Source organism: Mastacembelus armatus, chromosome 1, assembly GCF_900324485.2.
Source record: "Mastacembelus armatus chromosome 1, fMasArm1.2, whole genome shotgun sequence".
Lineage (NCBI taxonomy): Eukaryota > Metazoa > Chordata > Actinopteri > Synbranchiformes > Mastacembelidae > Mastacembelus > Mastacembelus armatus.
Window position 1 is genome coordinate 20098430 of NC_046633.1, and position 25462 is coordinate 20123891.

General features: G+C 39.3%; 2 protein-coding genes across 2 annotated transcripts; both read right to left on the reverse strand.

Annotated features, from left to right (window-relative positions):
- Positions 1–1243: 1243 nt before the first annotated feature.
- adgre5b.1 (adhesion G protein-coupled receptor E5b, duplicate 1) lies at positions 1244–12104 on the reverse strand. The gene is made up of 17 exons (XM_026303451.2): positions 11758–12104; positions 8598–8672; positions 8097–8246; positions 7870–7992; positions 6883–7026; positions 6391–6434; positions 6035–6133; positions 5752–5905; positions 5517–5636; positions 5222–5421; positions 4926–5093; positions 4423–4617; positions 3485–3702; positions 3117–3275; positions 2358–2526; positions 1822–1926; positions 1244–1331 (listed from the first exon to the last, which is right to left on the reverse strand). The coding sequence occupies exons 1-17, from the start codon at positions 11786–11788 to the stop codon at positions 1293–1295; spliced, it is 2193 nt and encodes a 730-aa protein (XP_026159236.1). The 5' UTR covers positions 11789–12104; the 3' UTR covers positions 1244–1292.
- A 7739-nt stretch (positions 12105–19843) lies between these two features.
- On the reverse strand, positions 19844–24627 carry sid4 (secreted immunoglobulin domain 4). Its single transcript, XM_026303598.1, has 8 exons — positions 24525–24627; positions 23130–23276; positions 22911–23045; positions 22027–22199; positions 21758–21944; positions 21484–21663; positions 20511–20777; positions 19844–20400 (listed from the first exon to the last, which is right to left on the reverse strand). The coding sequence occupies exons 1-8, from the start codon at positions 24571–24573 to the stop codon at positions 20396–20398; spliced, it is 1143 nt and encodes a 380-aa protein (XP_026159383.1). The 5' UTR covers positions 24574–24627; the 3' UTR covers positions 19844–20395.
- Between the last annotated feature and the right edge of the window lie 835 nt (positions 24628–25462).

A 25462-nucleotide genomic window follows, 5' to 3' on the forward strand; every position in this document is an offset into this window, starting at 1 on the left:
TGAAAATGTGCTGGATTATTTATTTACCAAAGGAAAAGTGCAATGAAATAAACAAACTCAAGTCGATACAACTCCCATTAGACCAAATACCTTACAGTCTCTATCAATGTGTTGACATACCGGCTAGTGGCTACAGAACATAATGCCTAATTAGGATTTTACTCCATAAACACAAGTTGATTGCAGGAAGCTGCAGGCTTATCAGAAGGGTGGATCGGTTTTGTGAATTGCTCAAGAAGCTATTTTGGACCAGATTTTGTTTTCTTGGTTTCAATTTTCAAGTGAAAGCAGCACAACTAAATTCTAAAATATAACAGAGTCCCTTAAAATAGCCATAAGTGACTGAAGAAAATCACTTATTTTGTTTAAAATCAGGAAACTACAGACCACCGGAAAGCCTTTTTGAGTCCCACATGGGAATTTACAGGAACATGTGGAGCCATAACTAGAATGTCATTGGTAATCAATACATTATCAATCAGTTGTTTCTTTCTATTGCAACATACTATTGAATACAGTACATAGAAACAAAGATTTTCTATAAAGACTGCTTGAAAAAAAAGCACACTTACTCTTACATGAAAACATTTATATGTAACAGCCCAAACTGTTTGCTCATGCTCAAACATCAAGAGCATCACTAATATTTTCTTGTAGCCTACATAATGTAAGCTTTATAGTTTGCAAAAAAGAAATAAATACTCTATATACTGCGTCACTTTTAATGGAATACAGCTTATATTGCAATTGTGATATGTTCTAGATAAACAGATAAGCTATTAAAAAGTTTTCATTTTGACCTGAAAAAAAAAAACAAAAGATTTTTGGTAGTTGGCTACTACTTCTGCTTCTACACATTTATTACTTACTTACTTACTAAAATCAAGATTCACATGTAATCAGTACAACTTCATCTGCAACCAGAGTGCTGCAGAGTAATACCAGCTACTAAAAAAGTCATTAGAATGAGGTAAATGACTTACTGACTATGCTCACCACGTAACCGAAAGATGCTCCCTGTATTGTTTGATGGACTTGGATTTATTGTTTTTTATTTTGTAAAAATAGTCCTTTAGCAGGCCTGAGACATAACTACTGCTGCTAATTAGATGTGTGTGTGGGGGTTATTACTGGTTCCCAACCTTTTTGTTGTGTCATCTTTTATCTTCCAGCTAAGATATAATCATTGAGAGAATATGTTTCTCTTTTTCCTAATGTCTTAATTGTTTTGTGACTCATTAGGGTGGGAAAACCAAGATAATCAAGGTTAACCACTTAGGCTAATGATGTCTTCATATTTGGGATTCTCCTGTGTGCTGCCCGCTCCGCCTCTGAATGAACAAAAATACAAAGTTAGCAAAATGATTATAGTGTATATGAATCTGCAGAGATGCACTAGGAGTAATAGGACTTTACTACGGTGGCCGACAAGGGCAAACGCGCTGCAAAAGAGAAAGAGTTTTTGTTTTGCAGCGTTTCTCTTTTGCAGCGTTTTTGTTTTGCAGCGTTTCTCTTTTGCAGCGTTTTTGTTTTGCAGCCTTTTTTCTTTTGCAGCATTTTTGTTTTGCAGCGTTTCTGTTTTGCAGCGTTTCTGTTTTGCAGCGTTTCTGTTTTGCAGAGTTTCTGTTTTGCAGCGCGTTTGCCCTTGTCGGCCACCGTACTTTACCTATGTAAAAGTAGTGAGATCTTAATTTTTCAATACTCTATTAAAAGACCATTTAAGTAAAAACCTGACATACAAAGGTACAAATGTGCTTTAATGCAATAACTGAGCATGTGTTTATGAGAGATAGAGATAGAGTGGGGTCACTTTATGCTCACTTGTGACTGACTGCTGCTGGAGGGATTGGTGCTGCTGAAGTCTGAGTATCTCTTCTTCTGTGGTATGCAGATGCAGGAGAGGAAATGGGCATACTCCTCTCTCACCTGCAGAGGGCAGCAGAACGACAAGAAAAAAAAAAACAATTGCTGAAAACTCTGTTGAGCATATTCTCCATTTTATCTCATCTATTTCTGAGTCCTACTATAAATAAACATGCAGACACACAAGTGTTTTTCATTACCCATGGGAACTTTACATAGAGTTTGAGTCACTTCCGGGGACTAAGCCTAACCTTAATCATGACCTCTATTTTACTAAAGATAACCAAATCCTAATCTTAACCTGAACCAAAGCTTTCACTAACCCTACACCATAAACTTTAATGATTTGCATGGTTTGGACAAGCATCTGGTCCCCACGAGGAAGGCAGAGTCCCCACAGTGTAAGTTTGTTCATCCAACGTGAGTAATACCAAGTACACACACACACACACACACACACACACACACACAGACAAACAGCTATTGTGTCCTACCTGTTTAGACAGCAGGCAGTGCATGATAAAGACCAGTGCTCCCTGCAGGCTGTTCAGGAAGGTGAAGATGTATGCCATTACTGTGGTGCCCTCTTCAAACAGGAAGGCTCCAAAGACCCACATCAGACCAAGTATACACATCTGGGCTATAGCTGTCACTGTGAAAGCTCTGTGGGGGTAAAAGAAGAATAGTGGTAATCCAAGAAACAGGAACACATAGAAAGTGGAACTGAAGATCAGCTCAAACTCATGCATGACAATGGAAAACCCCTGTAGATTGAAGAGGCAGTAAAAGGGTTTGGGTGCTTGGTAAAGCAGATGCATTTTCTCATCGGTTTAGTGTCTATTGAAAGCTTAAGAAAAAATAAATACGCCAAAGAATACTGTGAAGATTAATAGCATAAAAACGTTTAATGATCTAAAACATTAGAGAAGATAAGTGTTTGATTTCAGTCCCACAGATTGAGGCAATAGTTTTAACTTTTGACTCCCCAACTTCAATCAGACAAGAAAAAAACATGTGCGATGTGTATGGGATGTACATTTCTCCACCAACAGAATCCTTTCAATTATATCTAAATCCTTTGTGAGCTTTTCTCAGCCTTTTTTTTTTGGTTGCCAAATCAGTGCCTTTTGACCAGTGTATGCTTTGGCTCGGACGCACTGCACAGTGGAAGTGATGTGGGTATTCACTTCACACATTACAAGACACGCAAAAGCCACACTGGTGCACACAAACAAACAAACATGTAGACTGACCTAATTTTATGTAGTTTAGAGAGGTCTGGGTTGAGGCTGGCAAATTTCTGGGCAAGCTTCCAAACAGTGATGATGAAGAAGAAGACATTGAGGAAGATGATGAAGCACACAGGCCCGAAGAAACTCCAGATAAGGCCGTCTTTCAGGGACAGCCAGCAGCTAGTAAAGAGGAAGTAACACATGTGCATGACAAGGTTCACCTTACGTCCCTAATACAGCTAACATCAGGTTACATGAGCAGGCATGCAGACAGTGGCCTGTTCTTACATACACACTTCCTTTTGTACTTGTGTCTTATTTACTATCCTCCACACACCACACAGACAATTTCTATTTCTACAGCATTCATCTTATGTTCACACACTTACTGCTCGTCAGTGCCATATCCCAATGGTCTAATGATGGCAGATATAATGACGATAACTAGGGGCATCCCATAACCAGTGATGAACAGGTAGAGGGGCCGAATGGTGGCATTGAACACCAGGACCACCATACGGTACAGCTGCACGCCTTCCAACAGCATCCAGCTGAACAATCCCAAGAAGAAGAAATGGAGCATCGCCGCAACAAACCTGCAGCCTCCCTGTTGCCATGTGATATTACAACATGAAGAAAGACAAGGTCAGAGAGGAAGGAGCACAAGAATGAAATGTCTTTGTCAGTAATCTGATAAAAACAATACTTTGATTAAGAAAGTGCCACATAAACAGATAATCAGTAAGATCAGTGGGGTTAATTGGTAGAAACTGGAAGTAGTTCAATCTTTTCGTAAAAGCAGATCTACCATAGTGTAAATTACAAGTAAAACTCCTGCGATTAAACCAAGTTTTGAACACAACTATATTAGTGTATAATATCTAAGTCACATATAAATTAAATATTGCATTATTATGGTTTGAGGAACTGTTAAATATTAAATCCAAGTAAATCTAAAAAAAATCTAAAGTACAGGTTTCCCAGAACTGTATTCAAGCATGGTTACTTTCCACTACTGGTAAAGATACATTCATTTTGGTTCATTTATCTCTACTCTCTACTATAGTTGATAATCTGTTCTTGTGTCTACCCCTACTTTGTTTATTTTTTGCCTCGAAAGAACCTCAAAGGTATTTAATTATAATATTTCAGGAAGATGGGTTTGAGGTTTAATATTGCTCTGGTGTTAATATGAAGAGTTTCTCCAGTTATTAGCTGAAATGGAGTGATCATTTGAATTAAATTATATTCTTAGTAATCATAAGGTCACTATTTGTTTTTACATCCTGATGACACTATGTATGTATGTACATATGTATGAACGTACCACAGGTTTAGTCTGTGAAATCCCAACCAGGAAGATGAGATCTGCCATGAAGAGGCAGATACAGAGGTGCAGGTGGATGGTGGTGCGAGTCCCTTGTATGGAGCGGCAGAACTTGAATGTCAGGATGCACAGTACCAGACACAGTAGGGAGATGATGAGGCCTATCCTGGTCACCAACAGGAGCCCATAGGTGTGCTAGAATATGTCAGATCTTAAGGTGAGTATGTGGATAAGGTATCAGTACAGAATATGTATTTACAAAATATAGAGGTTGGTGATGAAGGGAAGGAAAGAGAAGATGCTGCTTAATTTATCATCCTGTCAATAATACTTTGCTTGTGAAAGCACACTCATTCTAAAATGTGAGTTGCAAGCTGCCAGGAAGTGACGAGCAGTTTTATCAGTGGTTATTTTTAGATAAAACAGCTCTGCTGCAGTGGTGTTATTCAGAGTGAATAAGAAAAGAGGCCAAAATGATTTCACTCATCACCACTGTGTCATACCTCCATGGGGTACAGGGCCATGAGCACAGCGAAGCTGCTCAGATGGTCACATGTACACACAGTGTGTGAGGCATTGGAGCGCTGTTGATGGCAACCATCTGTGGACCAGGTCCCTTGCTCACTCCAGTATGTGCAGATGTAGTTTAGCTCGGGGGACTCTTCTTTGTCCTATTACACAAAACAAAATCAACGTGTAATGATAGATTGTGTGACTTACTTATATTTTCATACTTCCATGATTTCATATTGCTATATATAAGAGCTCAGTGAAAAGAATGTGGAACAACTGGGACTACCTGTAGATGTCTGAGGGTGATGTTGACAGAGCGGCTCAGGTTTTGAGTGTAGAGGTTGGAGACCACGACAGACACAACTCTAGAAAAGATCTGGAAGGAAGGAACCACACCATCTTTTTCATGCCCTTTGAGTTTCTCAAATGAACTATTAAGTGAGCGCTCAAGGTTCTTGTAGCTCAACAATGCAGCCAGAGCAAAACCTGTAAAAGACAATAAGAACCCAACAGTATGTAATTATGACTAATTTGTCAGAAGAGAAGAGAAGACAAGACAAAGCAAGAGAAGAAGCATTTACCTGGGTATGCTCCTGTCCCAGCTGCTGTTGTCCAGTCAGTGTCAAGATTTGCATTCTCATTGGTCAAATGGATTGGTCCAGTGGGTCGGGTCTTTCCTCTTTGAATGGCAATCTCTGCATCTATTCAAGCAACTGACTCTTTAGAACTATGAATGTCACACTACACTGTTAAAGTTAGATTCAAGGTTTTTTACTTTCGTTCATCTTTATCATCCAGAGTAAAGGCCAGGGTTACCTGTCTCATTAGTCTCTATCTTGGTGCGGTTGTCTTTGAGCTGAGGACCAATAAGCATGATGGAGGTTTCCACTGTATCAAGCAACCCAGTCACATGCTCATCGTTATTCAGGAGCCCTGGGGACAGGATTGCTTCGGTCGCAGTGAAAAGTTTCTGTCCAAATAGAGGATGAAGAAGGGGGAAATTAAGAATATTGCATGTGTTTGTATGAGTCAAAATTGTGTGTGTGTGTGTGTGTGTGTGTGTGTGTGTGTGTGTGTGTTTTGTATTTGTTTTTCAGACCTCCAGCAGCACCTCTCCATTAGCCTTCTCTTCACCAGCAGACAGAGCCAAACAGCTGTTTCTCATCATGGACAATATATCTTCCAGGCCTTTTAACGACTGTGAGACAGAGACACAGGGAATAATAAGACCATTTACTAATGTTCATATATACTAACCCATACAAAGCCCCTGAGTAGTCTAGTAAATAAAAGAAATGAAACTAAATGACACTGCACTCTGAGCTGCCTGAAGGGGTATGAATGTAAAAAAATGTATTCTGCATAAAAGCTTAAAATATTTAATATTCCTAATTGTCACAGCATGACGGTTTTGTCCATTGTGCTAATCATTTGGTATCTAAACATCTGTCTTACCTGTGCACCTGTACTGTTGACACTGAAGCTCTCACATTCAAGCTCTGAAGTGGAATAGAGAAGCGTTAGATTTTCACACCTTATACTTTGGTACAGTATATGTTGGAAACAGAGAAGTACTGGTAACAACAGAGCAAAGCAGCAGCTTTCGACAGAAGTCATGCCTGTTATCTCGTGAGACATACATGACATCCTTTTTTTCAAATCATCAGTCAGCACAGAAGGTTCAGGAAATGTAGAGTGAGAAGCCGCAGTAAATAAGAAGGAGGGGCCTTAGACCATAAAAAGCACGAGGCATGACATGTGCATGTATAAATGTGAGGATATCCAAATACAGTTACTACAATGATTCATATGTTAGGAAGCTTATATGAGGAGAACAGGTAGAGGCTTCACTTAAAGAATATGAGAAATGAAAGTCATGAAATCCACATTTAATATGAAAAAATGGCAATGGAGAGTAACATTGCCTGTCAAACAATCCACACTAACTTGAACACGTTGTCCTTTCATAGCCATAATTGGTGTATCCTTTTGAGCACTTGCACCAGTAACTTCCGTCGGTGTTCTCACAAGTCCCTTTCACACCGCAGAGGTCTTCTTTATTATGATGAGCTTCACTGCATTCATCTATGTCTGTGTGAGCAAAGACATAAGTAATGACTGATTACTCAGTGCATTTTAATGAGCTCAACTGGTTACAAATCTGAATAGAGCAGGTTTAGCTCTAGCCCATAATGCAAGGAAGATCTCTGAAATATAACCAGGAGCACAGTTGTATGAGTTTTTCAGTTTTGGCAACAGGATCTTAAACACAGTTCTGAACATTCGTGACAAACAGTGAAATCAGAAGCAACAATTACAGCAGGAAATGGGAGATGGGTTTCTGATTCAGGTCAAAGTATGGAATCATAATCATTCAATCCTGATGACACAAAAGCATCAGTCCACAACAGGCAGTTAATTTTAGCAATTTTTGAATCGAATGTATAAAATGTACCTAGTTCCCTTTTAAAAGTATCGAGGGATGTTGTTAGAGCAGTTGTTCCTGTTTGTTTTGAGAAATGACATAACCACTACACTACAGTGACATAAAATATAAATAACACATTTTCCCTTTTACAAATGAAAAACTAAAATTATTTGCAATAAACCACAGAAATGATTGCAATTTCTTGTTGCAGCTTGGTATACCCTGTTCTCGTATAACCAGTAATTTGTTGTGGCTGATGAGCTGTTTTAGCATTTGGCATTGAGGTCTCAAAAGGTTCAAAACAACTAGGCAGTATGAAGAATGTCACACCACATTAAAGGATTTTAACACTGTTTATGGAAATGCAACCCATTTGGCCATGTATGCTATATGTTGTAACTCTGTTCAGTAGGCCTACGTTGTTTGGTGAGCTCAACAAACTCTCAACACAGCACCACTCAAAGTGAACTGAAAGGAAAATACACACAAAAGTACACACTACTTACCTGTACAGTGACTTTGGTTACTGGCGGGGGTGTACCCAGAATTGCAGGTGCAGTTGTAGCTCCCAATGAGATTAACACAAGTAGCCGTCTTATTGCAGATATTGTAATCACACTCATTTATATCTGGCAAAAGAACAAGTAAAGAGTGCAGAGTGATTTGAGTAAGAATGCCAGTGATCACATGCACACACACACACACACACACACACACACACACACGCACTTACCTTGACACGCTCCACCATCTAGTGCTGTGAAGTTAGCCTTCTCTTTAATGTTTTTGAACCCAGATTTACACTGACAGTAGTAACTTCCATTCGTGTTGAGGCACACTGTGTTGTCCCCACATAATTCCAGTTGCTCACACTCATTAATGTCTGTAGATTTCAATAGAAAAACATACAGCTCAGAAACTATTACATACTGAAACATGTTTACTGTCACTGTGTCTTTTCACACTTGTCAGGAAATAGTAAAACTATCAATTTAATTAAACACTGTGTTTAATTAGATCTTTTTCTTCTAGCTCCTCTGACCACTATGACTACCAGTCCAAAGTAAGAGCATGATGTGATCATACAAGACTTTAAACCTTACTGTTGTTTTCATTACAATCTGCTCTGTATATGAGCTGGATGCTTTAAATGGAAAACAAATGTCAACAAAAGAGGTTACTTTTATGGTAATCTAAAGGAAGAGAAGGAGAACAGTTAAAATCAGGTTATTACCAACACAACGACGATCTTTTGAGCTGAAGCCAACAGGACATTCACAGAGACATTTCCTGAGCATACATATTAAACCTGTGGAGAAGAGAAGCAAGATATTTAATCTGACAGTCAAGGAAAACTCTTACAAAGACACAAGCAAGACCAATAACACTTGATCTTTTTTTCATTTATATTAAGCCAAACAGGCATGAGAGCAGGCCCAGTTTGACCTTTAGCTTGGCCCCAAGTACCAGTTCACGGATGAAACAGATATTCACAATAGTAATACCAGATTTATATTTACAATTTATATTACACTGGCTACTCTCCAAGTGAGGCCATTCATGAGACTCTTGTTCACCAAGATACCCCTAACATGAGCCTTTAGATCATCACGTGTGTGTATAAAATGTACCTAGTTCCCTTTAAAAGTCATATGTGTTGTAAAAATCAAAGATGGCTCTGAACAGATTGTAATTTGAGTCTACACTGAGGAGGGTTACTGTAATCCCCTCGGATTCAAAGCAATGGACTGTGATGGTAACTGAGAGTCATAGCAAAACAAAACTTTAAAAACATCTATAAAAATTTCTTTAAAAAACTCTTACAGCATATTGCACTCCTCTCCATATGCTCACTGTGTTTCACACAAACCTCATCATGGCTAAATACACTAATTAAGTGCCAGAGCACTACCTAATGCTGAAGTTCCCTCAGGAGACAGTGTATTTATTTTTTTAATTTTATTCAGTACTGACAGAGTGGCTTATGAAGTTTCAATAAACTTTTTTATATTCTTTGACAAGTTTGAGTCACCATTGTAATCCATAGTTCATCGTCCTAACAAGCCAGACAGCTTTCGGACTGATGAGTCACAGTTAAGGCAGAAAACAGCACCCCATACACATGGCTTAGGTCAAGCATACTCCCAGCTCCTTCTGTGTCTTCCTCCCTTCGATCACAATGAAGCCTCTGTTGCTGTGTTGGGAGCCTCAAGCTCCCACAGTTAAGGAAAACCAGGCAAAGTGCGACAGTGACAGTGAGTGTATGAAATAATGTGAATTAAATTTTGGAGCCTAATAACAGGGGACAGAAACAGACCCAGGATTTAGACTGTACAAAGAGTGACTTTATGCTAAGCCCACAATAACCATAGCACTGAATGAAAATAGTCATCTGTCTACTCTACAGAAATCTTCTCTCACATTACTTTGTTACATTTTCTGTGTTTCCCCTCCGGCTGCATTACGTCTGTGCCTGATAGAAAGTGGAAATTATAAAAGCCCACAAAGCTTCAATCTCAATGTCTTCATCCCCTCCTGCAAACACTGGGGCTGGTTTCTATTTCTGTGTGTTAAATCAGAGATGTGGTGTATGTGGGGTATGTGAGGTAAACATGTGAAGTCATGGCAAAGAAACTTTAATTTCCCAAATTAATCTGAAAAGTTAAGGTAGTCGATAAGTGCAGTTTAGTTTCATGTTTAATAGTCACCACAAACTGCTCTGCTGACTTTGAAAAACTGAACTGTACTGAAAATACTGAACTAAAAGTACTAAAAAAGTAGGTTTTAGATAATAGATTACTAATAAGACCATAACACCATAAAGGGGCTCCAGCATGAACAGACAGACACATATATCATAAGCAGTGTGTCTAAAAAAGTTTGTTTTTTTTTAATCACTGGAGACAGTACAGGTTTTAGGAACTTAACAAAGATCCATCTGCTTTAAACACTGTTTTGGTTTCCACCAGTTCCTGAGTCTTCACTAAGGCTGTCAGATGTTGGCTGGACACTAATTTTGTCTCTGTGGCATTTGGTTAGCACATGGTACATGGTAGCTTTGTCATAACTTTTATTTTCTGGCTGCCACTAAAAACATCTGCCTGCTGCTGGAGACAAGGATGGAGACAAACAACAAGTGTGTGTGACAAAAAACAAGAAATGAAGCAGAAATTAGGGAAGGTTCAGTGTCAGGGGATCGTTGATGATGAGCTCATCCCTGTGAGTGACCCTTTCACATTACTGTGTCATTTAACTCATGTTCAAATGATATTAATCTGATCAGCTTCCTTAGTAGGCAGTGCTTCTGCTTTTGCTGCAAGAACAGTGTGACAAGGAAACGGCTGGGAAACCACACCGTGAACTTTGAAATGTTGACACATTTTTGTGTATTTTGTTTTACATTGATGTGATTATAAATTGATTTCAGGCAACACTATTCTTTTGTGTATAGCTTATTTTTGGATATAACATTTATGTTCTCCATGAAATCAGCTGGTCATGTTTTGCTACCATTCTTCTTTTCTTTGGACTCCTCTTTGATCTGACATTCAACTGTATCGACTGTTGATTATTTTAATAGTAACAACAAACTTTTTTAATATGGTCTTTGACTAGTTTTTAGTGTTTTATTAGTTTTGTATTGATTTTATCCTTATCTGGTATCTGTATCTGTTTGCACAGTATGTTGAGACTCCTGTGGTGAAACACACTTTATTCAAATTTGAATTTAAATAATCTGGATTTGCGTTGAAGACCATATTTGACAGATGTGACCAGCAGCTGTGCGTTATAATAGGAACATTCTGAAACTGACTAAACCAGGTGTTTGGTGATTTTATGAATGATTGCAGTCTGTCAATAAAAGGCTTATAGACTATTTTTGTGGTGGTCCCTTCATGCTGCCAAAACTCATTCAGGCACTTGATTGACTTTACTGCCTGATTGATTTACTGATTTTACTGACTGTAATTGTCAGTACGACGTCAGTCCAGTGACATAGGTTTTACTCTGCAGCGGCGCCTTTGACTTCTGTCCACACACACTGTAAAGGGCTACGCATTGGTCAGTGTCTGAAAGGGTTACCATTACCAGTGCTGCCCACATACAGCAATATTAAAAGTTTCCAAAAGATGTCAAATCCACAACCTCTAACTGGTAATAGCTGCTCATAGTTCAGATTATTGGTAGAACTTCAGATATGTGGGTTTTCTTCTTAAGAGATCCATGTTTTTCTATAGCTTCCCTTTTAATAAAAATCTGTGTTCCTGACAGAAAAGTAGAAAAAGTGTACATGAACAAAGTGTTACATTTGTAGATGTCCCCGTACTTGGTTTCATTCACACACCCATCCAGTCACCCACATACACACATCATGCTCTCATTGAAAGACTTACCAAGAATAAGTATCTCCTTTCCAAAACCCATGTTAAAGAAAAACAATCCTTCCAGACAGATGCCGACTGTATCAGAACTGTAGATTAATTCTAAGTCTAGTTGGTGTTCACTATTAAAAGTTAAGATCCTCTCAGAAGAAAAGAAGAAAAAAATGTTTTCTGTAATCCAAGGTCTACCAAGTATGAAAGTGAAATACAAAGGTTGTGTTTTAAAAAGATGAATTCTTTCTATAGCAAACACTCGTAGAATATATGTGGCAGGAAAAATAACAGCGAACCCTAACCAGCTTTCTTCCTGTCTGATTTAGACTCACACTGAGCACGCCTTGCTCTTTCCCCACCCCCTCTCTCTCTGGCCTTGCTCCCTCTCTTTCTCTCTCTCTCCTTTTTCACTTCTGTGTGACCACCCTCACTTTAGTCTTTCTTTCTCTTTTCTTTCACTGCAGATCCCCAAATACCCCCAGACCCCCACCCGTCACATTTCCCTCTACGCTCTGTTGGGCTTTATTTCAGGAGCTATTCACAACAGCCTCCTGAGAGAATGGGGGGAGCTGAGAGAGACGAGAAAGCAGTGACTAACGTTCGGTCTCCACAGCTGCTGTACTTGAGTTGTGTCAGTAAGTAATCATATAACTGTTCCCATTCTCTCCTACTCCTCCTACTTTTCCTCCCCCGTGCAAAATGTTTAGCCCTTCACCCAGTTTTATTGGCAACTTATGTGTTTTCTCAACCCGCAGACAGCAACAACACAGATTAGACCATGGTGATGTGTTTCACACAAAAAGATAGCAGTAACATGTGATTAAAAACTCCCCACAGACATTACAATATGTTTTATCACTACATCAAGATAAGGTTTCAGTCTCTCCTCAGTACAGATTCTTAAGAAAGTCTCAATCCTGTGCTGGTTCATTTTCATAAAATTTAAAATCATACAAGCGCTCTACTTTGTTCACAGTGTCCTGGCTCTCCTCATACAAATTCCAACTGCTTTGACTTCAGACTTCAAGAAACGTCTGAAGCAGATTCTGATCGAGAGTATAAATCTTGCCCGATGAACAAGACGAGAAAGACTCTAGAGAGAAAGACTGCGAGTACCACAAACCAGAGCCAAAAGTACGCTCTAATATTGTTATTGAGTTTTTGGTTTTGGCTTGAATAAGCAAATGATGAAATGCCCTTCTTTTTAAATACAGAACCCCATGAATGTTACTTCTGCATGTGAAAAAAATGCTAAACTGTCTAGTGAAGGACACTTGGCCATGATTGCAGATTTGCTGTTATTTAAAAGGTTGAGAGAATGGTCAACTGAATTTTGCTCCATAAAAACACAGTAGCTGTGAAGGGTAGGACAGCAATCCAAATGAGGGATGAATCAAAGACATATTAGGCAACTAAGATTGAAAGGAAAGTATAATAGACTCAGTTTCATCAATTTCCCAGATGAGTGGGATAATCCCAGTGGTTACTGTAGTGTATACAAAAACGGCTTCCTCTGTGGTTTATGTGAAACTTTTAAGTATGTGGCTTTGTGTACATGATTAAAGGTTATCTGTTTATGATTCATAGTGGTAGTGGCTATCTCTATCAACTAGTTAACAGCTCTCCTCTGTTACTACTCAGTAAAAAAGATTTCACAGATTCTGCTGTGAGCTGTTAGACACTGTGAGCGAATTTTCTAAACACACTGATAGTGCAGCTGATTTGACTTCTTTTCCGGCCTTCATCTCTTATTGTCAGCCTGTCCTGGATTTCTTAAGTATCGATTTGACTCTGTCATTGTTTTTCATCATATTCAGTGAGACAGAGTGCCAGACATGCAGAGACAAATGAGCAGACACATGGAGACAGACAAACCATGTATGCAGGAAGAGGAGGACAGAATGCAAGTTCATGCCCTTTCTGCCTTTTTAGCAAAGAAAAAGCTAAAAAAAAGCACATGCATCATGTTATGATTTTGTAGGTTGAGTTTATCCAGTGTATAATGTCTATGTCAGTGAGTGTTGGGCTGTGAAAAGCATCTGTAACTTTATTTACCACAGTACATTTATACACTTTATTGTTTCCATATGGAAAGATCCAGTCAGTGTGTGAGAGTATGTGTGTATGCACCATCATTAATCCCACATGGATTTAATTTCTGTCTGTTGTGACCATCAGTCATCCAAAAGGAGAAACTGCATGGGAAAAATGTGATTGTCAGAGGCAGACTGTCATTCATAGAAGACTAAAGCATCCTCAGTTTGGTCTACCACAATGACTGATCACTATGTTAATTTAACTCTAACCATATTGAAGGCACCCACTGCACAAATCTGTCTAAGAAACATGATGTAAATTATGTTTAACCCTCAGGAGTCTTGGGTATTTTTGAACACTTTGGGTTTTACCTCAAATTTCACCCTATAAATGCCAATGTTGGTATCTTTTTTGATCATGCCGGCATGATGGGCAACTTTTAAGGGTTAAACACCAAGTTTGTGTCCTGACGTGTCCATGCACCATTTAAGTGGATGAGTCCACACACGTACAAGTTTTCACTGGTGATTAAGCTTTAAGATCTATATATAAGACCGAATTTGTGCCTGTGTGTTTTTGATAAAACAAATCCAAAGAGCTTTCTGTGCACAATAATGTTTCCAAGTGTTAGATTACAGGATCTACATGACAACACCAGGCAGTGTAACTCCCTGGTCTACACCGAAATGCACTATGGGAAATGTAGGTTCATCTGCCTGATCCAGACTAAGCAGGCTATCTCAGTGTCATGTAAGTTTCCAGATAATACTTTGCATGCAATTAAATTCCTATTATTTCAAATCATTCCTTCAACATTAGGGTCACACCCCAACCATGGGTAATGGGAGAGTTGTGTATGACTCCCAGAAAGGTTTCCAATACATAAATTATTACTTAGCTACAGTCCGTCTCTCAGTAAATCTCCCAGTTTCCCACCATATCAGAGTTATTTTGAAATTTAAAAAAAAATCTTTATGTATTTCTCAAGCTCTAGTTTAGGATGAATTAATTAATACGTTGATTACATCACTCTAGCGTATGGCATAAAGTTCCTGTACTTTGTTGTAAATGATATGGAATAAAGCGTTATAGTATTTACAGATGTACAAATGCTAGTGCCCAGAGCCACAGACAGACTCCAACAGGATCTTTCCATATGGAAACAGAGTAAATGGATCCTAATCACACAGTCACACTTGCTGTTTACATCCTGAGGCTCAGCTGGGTCCAGAGACCAACAAACACTTTCCACTGGGATCATGTAATTTTATTTTACACCAGTCATAGAGGACAGGCAACACTACCTTTTAACTTGATGAGTTAATAGAAAAATGTGCGTTCTGTCACCATCCACTGAGTTGCCATATCCTCTATCCTCCCTACTTTCACATCCTTTTTTTAAATTTCTTCTTTTTTTCATTGCTTTTTGTTTTCTTTTACTTTAGATCTAGTCTCTTGTTTTTCTGGTTTTTTTTCTGCTCTGCCCCACTCCAGCCACATTCAACTGCAATCACCCATTCAGTAAATAAAGCAGCAGACAACAATTAATCCTGGCAAAATTTTTGATTTCATTCTTGGTATTTCTCTCTCTGTACCTGTTCTGTTTATCGCCAGTTTTTCTTTCTAGGCACTGAACTTGCCTCCTCCATACTGAAACACCTTGCTTTCACCATGTTTTAACATTGGTTTGTGTCCCAGAACTGGTAAGTGCTCACCCCCTCTGCTAAAGATGACTTTTTAACCTACCTGATTATGAAGTATTCACCCCATTTGACTATGATTTAGCCAACAATATGCTGTTTTTTTCTGTTTCGTATTTTAGGTTGGTCTTACCTGGTCTTCTAATATGTTGTAAAGCTAATTGCACTTAGTGAAAGAATTGTCACAATATTACCCATTAACATTTTTTTCAAGTATAATAAAAATTAAAATTTTGTTTTCATTAAAGTCATTATTATTGATGATAGTGATAGAACTTTCATTTTTGTGTTGGGCCAATGTTGTTTTATTAACAGATTTAACAGAGTAGTTTGTAAGGCAAGGAAAATCTTATTTATACAGCACACGTTTAACACAACGGTAGTTGATCCAAAATGCTTTACAACAAAATAACTGAAATGTAAAAAAAAAAAAAAAAAACAGAGACAACAGAGAATAAAGCAAGTATCAGAAACCAAAACACCAATCTAACACCACACTCAAATGCTTTTAAGCTAGATTTAAAAGCATCTAATGATGGGAATGTTCAAAGGTAGACTGTTCCACTGCTTTGGGGCAGCTACTGAGAAGGCGCAATCACCTTTTGTCCTACAATGTGACCGAGGGACAGATAAAAGTAACTGATCACAGGACCTAGTAAAAGCACTTCAGTTTTATTTTCATTCAATTGCAGAGTTTTTTGTCATCCAGGTTTTGACTTCATTAAGGCATAAGAAAAGATGATCCAATGAAAATTTAATTTCCTGATTTGATTGGAAGGTATAGTTGGAGGTCATCAGTGTAATAATGATAATTAATATTATGGTTCTGGAGTATTGAGCCCAAAGGGAGCATGTAAAGGGAAAACAAAAGAGGGCCAAGAATGGATCCCTGTGGACCAGCACAATGGATAGGTGCAGGGGGTGATACTTACAGAAAAGGTTCTAGCCTTTAAGTATGAGGCAAACCACTTTAAATCTAGGCCCTGAACCCTAACAACAGATTCAAGTCGTTTCAGAAGAATATGGTCAGCAGTATCAAATGTGGCACTTAGATCCAAAAGTATCAGGATAGCAGATGACCCAGAATCAATTGTAGTACACAAAAACAAGTAACAAAAAGGAATGACTGATGATCGATGATTTAAATGGTGAGTCTAAACAACATGTTTTTTGGTTTCACAAACTTTAGGTAACTTTATTTACTTGCACTTGAGAGTAAGTGATGCAATGTACTGCACATGTTGTACCAAACCTCCTTGACTTTCATCTGTGCGCTCGTCTCTGCTTTTATACCATTTATTTTTAACCAGCCTGAGCAAAACCAACACACGCACTCACACACACTGACATACGCAGGTAATTGTGGTTAAGATTCTGAAAGATTGCATTTCTTCAATCTGCATGAGCTGTGAAACCTTGTGCAACACAGGAAGGGAAGTGGTGGGGTGGCCAGTAAGAGCACTATGTGTTCTATATGTCTGTAACTCGGTGATAACAGAGTATCTTGACACTGGTTTGTATTTATGTTGCCCAGCAACAAGCAACACCAGCATCTCTACAGCCAAATGCACCAGCACTTGGTGCAATTGACAGCAGGGCTGACAATTTAAGTGGAAATTGAATTTAATAACAGCTGTGCAGAGCACAGCACCCAGCATTATTTATAGATTCTGGTGATTTATAGAATATGTAATTTATTCTTTAGTTTGTGAGAAATATTCATGAACCACATCATGATCCTTTAAATAATCATTTTACTAATAAAACTCTGCTTTTTTGCATCAGTGTTATTGAGCCTGTGAAAATTCAGTGAACACCTGTAATGCACACAGAAACTGTGACACAAACTATCACAACAGCAGCACTTCCATATTGGCTGACATGTCTGTGCTATCACTCTTCATAAAACATATAGAAATACAGAATTCAACTTTTAAACTGAAATCATTAAACCTTTTTGGCTTAAAGGCTTAAACTAAAGGATTTGCCTACATGAGGCCTCTTGTCACAGTATGATTTTTTTACCAGCGAGTTGCCAACTTGGACTGGTGATCTGCCCAGGGTTTTCTCCGCCTCTCGTCCTGTCAGCTCTTCATGTACCAGAATAAACGGTAGATAATGGATGGATGGATAGTTGCCAACTGCGCCTGTCTGCTGTCTAGTGCAGGGCAGGTTGTGTTTTATCAGAGCTGCTGTTGGAAAAAGCTTGACAAAAAAATCTTTAATTTTTCCTTCTTATAATAAGTCCCACTAGGTCCTGACCCTTGGCTGGAACCCACTATCTGTCAAAGTTGGACTTTTGAGCATTTTCCTGTTCAAATCAGGCAGAAGGCATGAAAAATAGACCTTCAGGGTAATACTATTGAGTCTATATTTCTTTTCTCAGTGACCCGTTAATCCCAGGGCATGCAGTTCCTGCCATCAGTTAAACTTTATTCATAGAAGGATTACATCCTCTTTCTGTGCATTACAACATTTCAATCGATTAACATGAACTGGTTTGTAAAGATCAACGTCCAGAGCAAATTGCTACACCATTTTGAAACAAGAACCTTAACCTGAAACTCAACCTGCACAGTGTGAGATTGTTTTTAAGGCAGTGTGTTATATTGTGCTCTCTGCTATTCATTCATATTCAGCTCTGCAGCCAACAAAATACAGGAACTTTGCTCCCTGTCACACCATCAGCCTGCCTTCCTATGTCCTGGAGAGTTGTTTCAACAAAGTGCTGCCTATGCGCTGTGGCTGGTACACTGTGGAAACCATAGCAACAGACTTGACAGGCGCCCTTCTTCCACCTGTCACTTCCTGAGGAAGCTCTCACCTCATTGGTTCCTTCCTCAATGATCTGGTTTCTCCATATTATTACTGCAGGGACAGTACACTGGTCTTCATCCACAAACAATAATAGTTTTCAATTATTACTGGAATTGATAATGTGAAGACAAAAGAATATTCATGAGCATTTTACTCTCCTTGAGTGCTCAATGATTTGCTTGACGATTGGCTCACCTCTTAAGAGTAACATAACGTGTCAAACAGACTAACTGTAGCACTGATGTGTTAACCTACTGTAATATAAACTAATGTCATGTGTCTGAGATTGTGTCAGCCTGTCTGTGTGAATGTATACATCCTTCTTCTGGGAAGTCATCTCAGCTCCTGTGAAACTTTTCTGTTTACACCAGACTCCATTAGAGCGCATATGTTCATGTCTGGTTGATATGTATACAAAGGCATACACAGTGAAAGAGGGGATCAGAAATAAAGAAGCACACTGTTTCTTTTCTCTTTTCCACCTCAACGGCTGTTTATCATTCTAAATTAAAAATGTATGTAGATTTCTTTTTTTTACTATCCTCTGTAGTGTATTTATTTTGTCTTTCTCGTCTTCCGTCTCTCCCTCGGTCTATCTGTGAACTGAGGGGGTGGATTGAGGTGACAGAGGGCAGATGTATCCTCCCCAGCTTTGAAGCTGCTTGTAAGGATGCAGGGAGAAATAGTAGAAAGCGTAGAGCTTGTGTCTGTCTGGGGATTTGGTATTTTATGTGTGAGGCCACAATCACACATAGCAGATACAGGCTCTGCTTTGGCAACAGCTTTGGAAACTGTAACCCTCTTTCAAACCCTCTGCTGTAGCCACAAACCCTAAATGCTGAGTTCACACCTCACTCACTAAATTTTTTGCAAGCCACACCACGTGTGTATCAGTGAACATTCGGTGAACGATTTTGCAACACGTGTTTGTCTTGCATTAAACTGAACTTTGCCTGTTCAGGAGTTTATAGTCCAGTTTACACAGACATGGAGCTGCGGTGCTCAGCCAGAGGTATTTCTATTTTTTTAACCCAGGAATGACATGTAGTCATTTGGAAAACAATAGCTTGACTGTGCACTGCATCTGTTCCTGCAGTTGTTAAGGGTGTGATGACTCAGATTGCACTTCTTTGGCCTGATGGCAGCACGTGTGACTTGAAGCTACATATTGCCACCATGTGGTGTAAAAAATAATAATAATTAATAAAGATAGTAATAATAATTTTTAAAAATGATCTATTTGTGGGGCAGCATGGTGGCTGAGTGGTCTCCCTGTGCTTGCGTGGGTTTACTCCGGGTACTCCGGTTTCCTCCCACAGTCCAAAAACATGCATGTCAGGTTGATTGGTGACTCTAAAAATTGCCCGTAGGAGTGAGTGTGAGTGTGTGAGGTTGTCTGTCTTTGTGTGTCTATATGTGGCCCTGCGACAGACTGGTGACCTGTCTAGGGTGTACCCCTGCCTTCCACCCGAGAGAGAGCTGGGATAGGCTCCAGCGGATCCCCGTGACCCTGAACAGGAAAAGCGGGTATAGAAGATGGATGGATGGATGGATCTATTTGTGTAACTATCATGCTCTTATATTATATAATAATAATATATTATATAATATTCTTCCTATATTTCCTACTTGTTCAATATTGTGTAGACAGTGATTTTGGGAAGTATTTACATATTTTTATTGATTTTGATATTTTATGACATAGACTATTGAAAGTTTATATTAGATTGGTTTTGTGTATTCTGTGCACTCCTTCCAAAATTGACAGTGCCGCAATGTAGACATGAAGGGAGGAAGACTAAGTGCAGAGATATTCCTGCAGAAGAAACAACTCCCACACAACTGTATGATGTCAGCCATGCTGACTGCTGGAGAACAGCTCTCCACAGACAGATGAACAATAATAACCATCATTTTTCTATAAAAGTAAAAAATTAACATTTAAGGAACACTGATATCCTTCATCCTCAGACATTATATGAATCTTTTAAATATTTTTTTTCTTAATATTGACAATTTGACTGTCTTGATGGACACAATCCAGGCTTACAGAGGTTGTAAGCATTATTGGTTTGTCAGTGAGACACTGTGATTATGTTGTCTTAAGCTGTAAAAACAAACAAAGAAAGAAAACAGACAAGATTAGCAAGTACAAGAAAGAGAAAGTCAAATCAGTTTTCTTAATAGACTTTAAATTGGATAAAAACAGCAGCTCACGTTTTATGATGACTTTGGCTGTCGCCTCACTGGACCCAACGTGGTTGGTGGCCACACATTTGTATGTTCCGCCATCATTAAGTTTAACATGGGCTATCAGTAACTTTCCATCCTTTGTGGTCTGTACTCCTGCAGGCAGGCCTGCTCTGCCTGGCCGGCTCCATGAGAACTGGATGGGATGAGAGCCATGGGCGAGGCACTGCAGCTGCAGGGCATCTCCGGGGTGAAGTCTCACCTGGTCAGGCAGGCAGGTGGCATATGGAGGGGCTGTATGAAGGAGAAGACAATTACTTTCCAACCAGTTCACTCCCTCTGGATAGTAATGACTGAGGAGTTTCACTAGTTTAAAACTGCACACATCTCCAAATTAAATATAGAAACTCTTATTTCCTAATCATTATTATCAGTGATGATAATATTGGTTGTAACTATTTCATCCATCCATTATCTATACCTGCTTATTCCTAACCAGGGTCACAGGGATCTGCTGGAGCCTATCCCAGCTCTCTCTGGGTGAAAGGCAGGGGTCCACCCTGGACAGGTCACCAGTCCATCACAGGGGCCACATAGAGACCAACAACCTCACACACTCACACTCACTCCTATGGGCAATTTAGAGTCACCAATCAACCTGACATACATGTTTTTGGACTGTGGGAGGAAACCAGAGTACCTGGAGAAAACCCACACAAGCACAGGGAGAACATACAAACTCCACACAGAAAGGACCCTGATGGGTTTCAAACCAGGACCTTCTTGCTATGAGGCAACAGTGCTAACCACAACATCCACAACATGTATGTCCTATATCCCTTTCTTCTTTTAGAACTGTCATGTATAGTTTTGTTTTGCTTGTCCTGTTCTGTTAATGTCCTGCCTTTTGTATTGCAACAAATAAAAGAGATGACAATAACCATCCTAACATGAAGCAGACACTCTAAATGAACAGTATCTGCATCTATTGTTCACTCACTCTCCACCTCCATCTGTGTGTACGCCTCGCTGTAGCCGTGAATGTTGGTTGCATTGCAGATGTATTGTCCTGAATCTTGTCGCCCCACGCTGGTCAACGTCAAAGCGCCACCAGCAACTGTGTGTTTCCATGGCAATGGAGCTCTTAGCTTAGACCAGGTGATGACAGGAGGAGGGGAACCTGGACGGAAGCAGAGAGAGAAAGGTCAAAGTGAAAAAAGAGAAGTGAGAGCAGAACAGAGAGGTATTTGTAACACTGCATAGGAATGTCTTACCACTGGCCTGGCACTGTATTGTGACTGTATGTCCCTCCACCACGGTCATTTCTGTAGGGCTCACTGAAGCCACTGGTGCTCCCAGCACCCCCTCGACAAAGATTTCAATTTTAACCTCATTCACTCCCTCACTGTTCTCAGCCTGGCAAATATAAACTCCTGAGTCCTCTGGACGCACTGCAGGCCACTGAAGACAGACATGACCTTTATCATGTTCTTTTTAGTGCAAATCATTGAAAGCGTTACTTGTACATGTGTTCATAATTCACCTGTATGGTGTTGACGTCACTCGTCTCCGTGGTAACCAGCTGCAGGGTGGAGCCTAGCCGCTTCCACATCAGTGTGGGGCGTGGCCTGCCTGTGCCACGACACTCCACTGACACAGGGTCACCCATCCTGACCTGCAGGGGCCCTGCAGGCGTCAGCCGCACTTTAGGGGGATCTGAGAAATAGGATTCACAAATAGCACTGAGAAAAGAACTGATCTGGTGAACTTGTTAGTACATCTGTTTTTTGAGCAACATATCATTCAACTCTGCCTCATTTTTAGCTCTGATTTTGGTCTTGTCCAACTCCTGAGGGAGTGTCTTATGTCTGTCTGCCGTTTTGTGTTGAACCAGCAGTGCACAATGTGCAATACTTACATGTGTGCTTTAGATGAATATGACCAAACAAGACCAGTGACAGAGAGAGAATGACAAGGCTGTGGAACTGCAGTCATACAAAGCCTCTACAGCCTAAAGCTTTGATAATGCCCCTTAAAGACAATCACTGTAATTATGACGGTTGAAACACATATGACGCATATGTGTCACTTCTCATATTATGATTATGCTGCAAAGTCCTGCTGCCACATACTGTACATGTCCAGATATGGGACTCTGAGTTCCCCATCTCTGGGTTTGTAATCTCTGGCACATGCACACAAACACACACACACACACACACACACACACACACACAAGTTGGCAATGACATTAAGGGCCCACAGCTGAAGGTGGGGTTCTTAGGCATCAAAACAAACATTTAGTACAGTAATTTTAGTTTTAATAAAAAGGAGTCCAGAAATAATCTTTCAGTGGAGCCGGAGATTATAGCTTTACCATTACATGCACACAGTTGGAGAAAAACTGAACTTTGAAGACAGGCTCACTTTTGACAGTCAGCATTGCTGTGGCAGACTTGCGGCCTACAGAGTTGGCTGCCAGACAGCGATACTGTCCCTGGTTTCCAGTTCGGGCATTAGCAAAGGTCAGCACAGAGCCATCAGGTCCAATCTTAGCATTGTCTAAGGAAAAAAAACAGATACAGTTAAATTTCACGGCAGTAATACTGTATTAACTGTGCTCATATTTATAGTTTTATGCTTGACCTGGCAATGCTTGGTTATTGGCTCTCCTCCACTCGAGCTGGATTGGCTGTGCACCACTGGTTACTTCGCATCTAAAGCTGACAGTCTCCCCTTGGCGCACAGTAGCAGCCCGGGGCTCTATTGAGATGACAGGAGCCTGACCAGCCACTGCACAGAAAGATGACAACTGGTAACACACACACACATATGTGAAAAGACATGAAGAGTGAAATTTCATGAACCTTTAGTCAGGTTTGGGTAAAATACAGTGCAAACAAACACCACCCCAAAGCAAGCAACCTGAGCAAATATACAGATTGAACAAAGATGCAGTTTGATGACAAAGCAAAAACGAAATATGTACCAAACATTTGGAAAAATTCTCCTAAATATTGTCAAAAACATGGTTTCACTTTAATAAAAAACTTGCATATTGATATGTGTATATTTTTGGAACTTTTGATGTAAATTTCTTTTCCAATATTTTGCAGAACAAAAGCATTTTCTGACATTCATGCTCTTATTGTGAAAACAAAAACATTGGAGGATCTATTTTCTATTCCTTCATTCCCATTTTTCCTAGTCTTCCTCAAAGGAAGGACACTGACAACATGACACTGACCAATTACAGTAGAATATATTATTAATGTTACCAGTGACACATTAATATTACAAAAACAGCTTGTCATTACAACTTCCCTTCTTCCCACCCAAACATCCAAATATGTTCTGAGTCCAGCTCTGTATAAAATGTCTGCATTATGGTTGGTGGTTTGTGCTTTTTTTAGTTCATTGTTGTAAATTTCCTAGCAATCAGTAAAGGGGTCTGCAGTATACATCTCTGGTCTGCCTGGTATGTCCTTAGGCACAACTCCACAACACAAATATTTTTCGATCTATATCTATTTGTAAATGCTATCAGTTTCTAAATTCATTCATTAATGTATAGTTATAGTTTTCATTTATGGCAGTCACGCAGATTATTTTGGTTTGATTTGCCCAAGTTTTGACATTTGACCTTTGTGGTGCTCACAGTATTGAAAAGTTACATTTTTAAAAAAGCACCACAATGACTTTCTCCAGAAATGACCTAATAGCTTATAATATAGTACAAGACCAGACATGCTTTCAAAGGGACTAGTTCTTCAGTACTACAAAGATCTTTCCAAGTAAAACCGATCACAGTAAGATCTGTGGGTTACTGAGGATAATGGGGACATTTTTGGAAAGATACACTGCTGTTGAAGCTATTACATCTAATTTAGCACTGTGTGAACATCAGTTTCTGTAAGCCAGAATGAATAACCATCTCTACAAACATCTAGGGCAAATCAACAGAAAAGATGAAAAACATACTAAATCTTCCGTATTAGAGCAGATTTTTCTCTGCTGTTAAAATGAACTCAGATACATTACCTGAACATAACAGAGAGCACAGGATCAGAGCCCCAGGCAATAAATCCATGATGAACAGAGAACCACTTTTCCTCCAGTGTACAAACTCTGTCTGTCTGTATCGGTTTCCTGCTCATGGATCACTTTTGAGCTTTAACCCCTCACTTATCATTCACCCCTTCCCTTATTCAAACAGTGTCTACCACACTGTGCTAGTCACGTAAGAAGCTTTTCACTGCAATGTTGTATTTTTGCAGTTTCATTAACTAATCATTGTTTGATGTGCTTGAATGTTATATATATATTCAGATATTTACAATGAACCTCTGTCACTGCTTTTAGAAGCTGTAGGGTAAATATTAGTTAAAACTATAAAAGCAGGACTTTGCAGGACATTTTAAATCAAACTATTGTACATGGTATCTTTGGTTTCATCACTATACTATTCAGGGTATTATTCTGCTTTCCCAGTAAATGATAACCCCCCCCCTGTGTTTCTATTGATCAGTGAGCCTGCGGTGATAAGTGGCTGATTAAACAGAACTCAAAGTACTGCTGGCAGTACATTTGTTTTTGTCCAAGGACCACCAGAAATCACAGAAGACTCTTGCATTGTTTCTCATCTTAGTTCAGATCAATATTCTCATTAAGTAACTGCCTATTAGAACTTGGCTAGTTGGCTCCTAGTTTGTGTAAAATTACTAAAAAAGAAACGTCAAAATGGATAAGTGTAATGTTTGCAGATTAACAAAATGTCGATCTTAATAGACATAAAGAATAAGTTCATAACAGTTTTACATGATTGTGACTTCAGTGTATAGCATACCTTTGAAAAAAACATTATTATTGTTGTAGTATATAATGTTATTTGAACATCCTGCAGTAAACGGTTTGATTTTTTACCTATTAAAGGAGCATTATGATTTAGCATTGCATTTTTATAATACTGTCAGACCCAC